The sequence below is a fragment of the Telopea speciosissima genome, chromosome 2, assembly GCF_018873765.1.
Source record: "Telopea speciosissima isolate NSW1024214 ecotype Mountain lineage chromosome 2, Tspe_v1, whole genome shotgun sequence".
Taxonomy (NCBI): domain Eukaryota; kingdom Viridiplantae; phylum Streptophyta; class Magnoliopsida; order Proteales; family Proteaceae; genus Telopea; species Telopea speciosissima.
The window spans coordinates 65,634,934-65,636,752 of NC_057917.1; the positions used below are offsets into that span (position 1 = coordinate 65,634,934).

The 1,819-nt window shown below is 41.0% G+C and overlaps 1 protein-coding gene across 1 annotated transcript; it reads left to right on the forward strand.

Moving 5' to 3' along the window:
• The first annotated feature begins 378 nt into the window (after positions 1-378).
• On the forward strand, positions 379-1,461 carry LOC122649729 (40S ribosomal protein S26-2-like). Its single transcript, XM_043842973.1, has 5 exons — positions 379-446; positions 562-654; positions 769-853; positions 957-1,087; positions 1,199-1,461. Exons 1-5 carry the CDS (start codon positions 444-446, stop codon positions 1,268-1,270), a joined length of 384 nt encoding a protein of 127 aa, XP_043698908.1. The 5' UTR covers positions 379-443; the 3' UTR covers positions 1,271-1,461.
• The last annotated feature ends 358 nt before the right edge of the window (positions 1,462-1,819 follow it).

Genomic DNA, 1,819 nt, shown 5'->3' on the forward strand with positions numbered 1-1,819 from the left:
TAGGCGCTCAGGCATTTTTTGTGTCTAGATGGTCGCCACGCCTTGTAGATGACCTGGTAGCGTTCTATTACCTAAAAAATTACAATCCTTCCAGAGGCTGGGGGAGGGTGGGGAACTTAGGTTGGCATTTCTCTTATTGTGTTGGGCTTGGGCTGACGATCTCGTTCCTATGCCACCAAAGTTGAAAGTAGGTTACAACCCTAAATTCTCATGGGCCTTGGACAAGAGGATCCCCCGATCCCAGGCCCAAAATAGAGATAGAGGATTAGAGGGTAACTTCGTCATTGGCGTCACAGAACCCGCAAAAGCAAACCCTAAGTCATAAAACCACCTCTTCATACATATTACATATCGATCGACTGTCCATCTCAGACTGAGAAACTCCCGCTACCAAGTTCTCTGCGCCGGCAGGAGATCTCTGATCTCTCTGAGTTACATAGGCAATGGTATGAATCGATCTTCCTCCTTTCAAGTCACATCACCTCCTTTGTTCGTTCTCTCTTTCTGATTCTCAATTGTTTTTTTTTTTTTCCTTCTAATCCTTACTAATACCTAACACAGACGTTCAAGAGGAGAAACGGGGGACGAAACAAGCATGGCAGGGGCCATGTCAACTTCATCCGCTGTTCCAACTGCGGCAAATGCTGCCCCAAGGTCCTTTTTTGGTGTTCTCTTGAATCCTCCATTTTCTTATTACTTTGGTAGTTTTGTATTCAATTTATGTTGATTTCTTTTTCTTTTTTTTTTGGGTTTTTTCGTATCTGATAGGATAAGGCAATCAAACGATTCCTTGTTCGGAACATCGTAGAACAGGCTGCGGTTCGTGATGTTCAGGAAGCTTGCGTTTACGATGGTAATTTATCTGTTCAGAGTCTTTAGAATGATTTTTTTCCCAGTTTTGTTGTTTGGGTTTTCTTTATGGCCAATATTAATATGCTCTCTGTTTTTATGACAAGGCTACACGCTTCCGAAGCTCTACGCTAAGATGCAATACTGTGTCTCGTGTGCTATCCACTCTCACGTGGTTCGTGTGAGGTCCCGCACCGATCGCCGCAAACGTGAGCCTCCTCAGCGTTTCAGACGCAGGGTATGTGTTTAAATCTTGTTGCTTTGTTTATACATTTTGTTATTTGAGTAATGATTTTATGCATGTTTATGGTTTATGCTTATGTTGGCTTCGTTTGATTTTATTTTTCAGGATGATATGGGTAAGCCTGGACAGGGTCAGGGTCAACGCGCACCTGGGGCTCCAAATCCTGTCCGTCCATGATGAGTTTTTTGCTTTAGTATCTGGAATTTATAATTCTGTAGCTCGAGGTGGTCAATGTACTTAAACAAACGATTAGTATTTCAATTTTGTCGCAGAGTTTTATTAACTACCTTCTTGTTTGAATTTGGGTACTTAAATGTTACACATTGAACATTTGAATATTCTCTCATAATGGAATTTTAGTTTCCTTATCATGCCTGTCTACTTTGTAGTACTGCCGATATTATTTATTTGCCTGGTGCCTAGTGGTTCTAGCTGGTGTTTCAAATGATCTGTGCTTCTAAGGTTTTCCGAGCTATTGTTTGTATTTTTTGGGGAACATAATGATGCATCAGATGAACTAATTCGATTGGCGATGAATTGTAACTTTAGAGTAGATTAGACGTAACTGCCTAGTTGCTCTGTTTTAGGTTTTACATGTTTATGTATTCCCTGGGGAGAATAACATTCCTTGCAACACAATGTTGATGGTGATATGTAGCCAATAGTTGCGTACACGATATTGTCCATGAATTGTAATTCAAATGTACTGGGGGCTCATCTAAATTG

Excerpts from the sequence above, each read along its gene's own strand:
- LOC122649729 (XM_043842973.1), top strand. Across the intron at positions 655-768 it reads GCGGCAAATGCTGCCCCAAG|GATAAGGCAATCAAACGATT; the intron begins GTCCTTTTTTGG and ends CGTATCTGATAG. Across the intron at positions 1,088-1,198 it reads CTCAGCGTTTCAGACGCAGG|GATGATATGGGTAAGCCTGG; the intron begins GTATGTGTTTAA and ends TTTATTTTTCAG.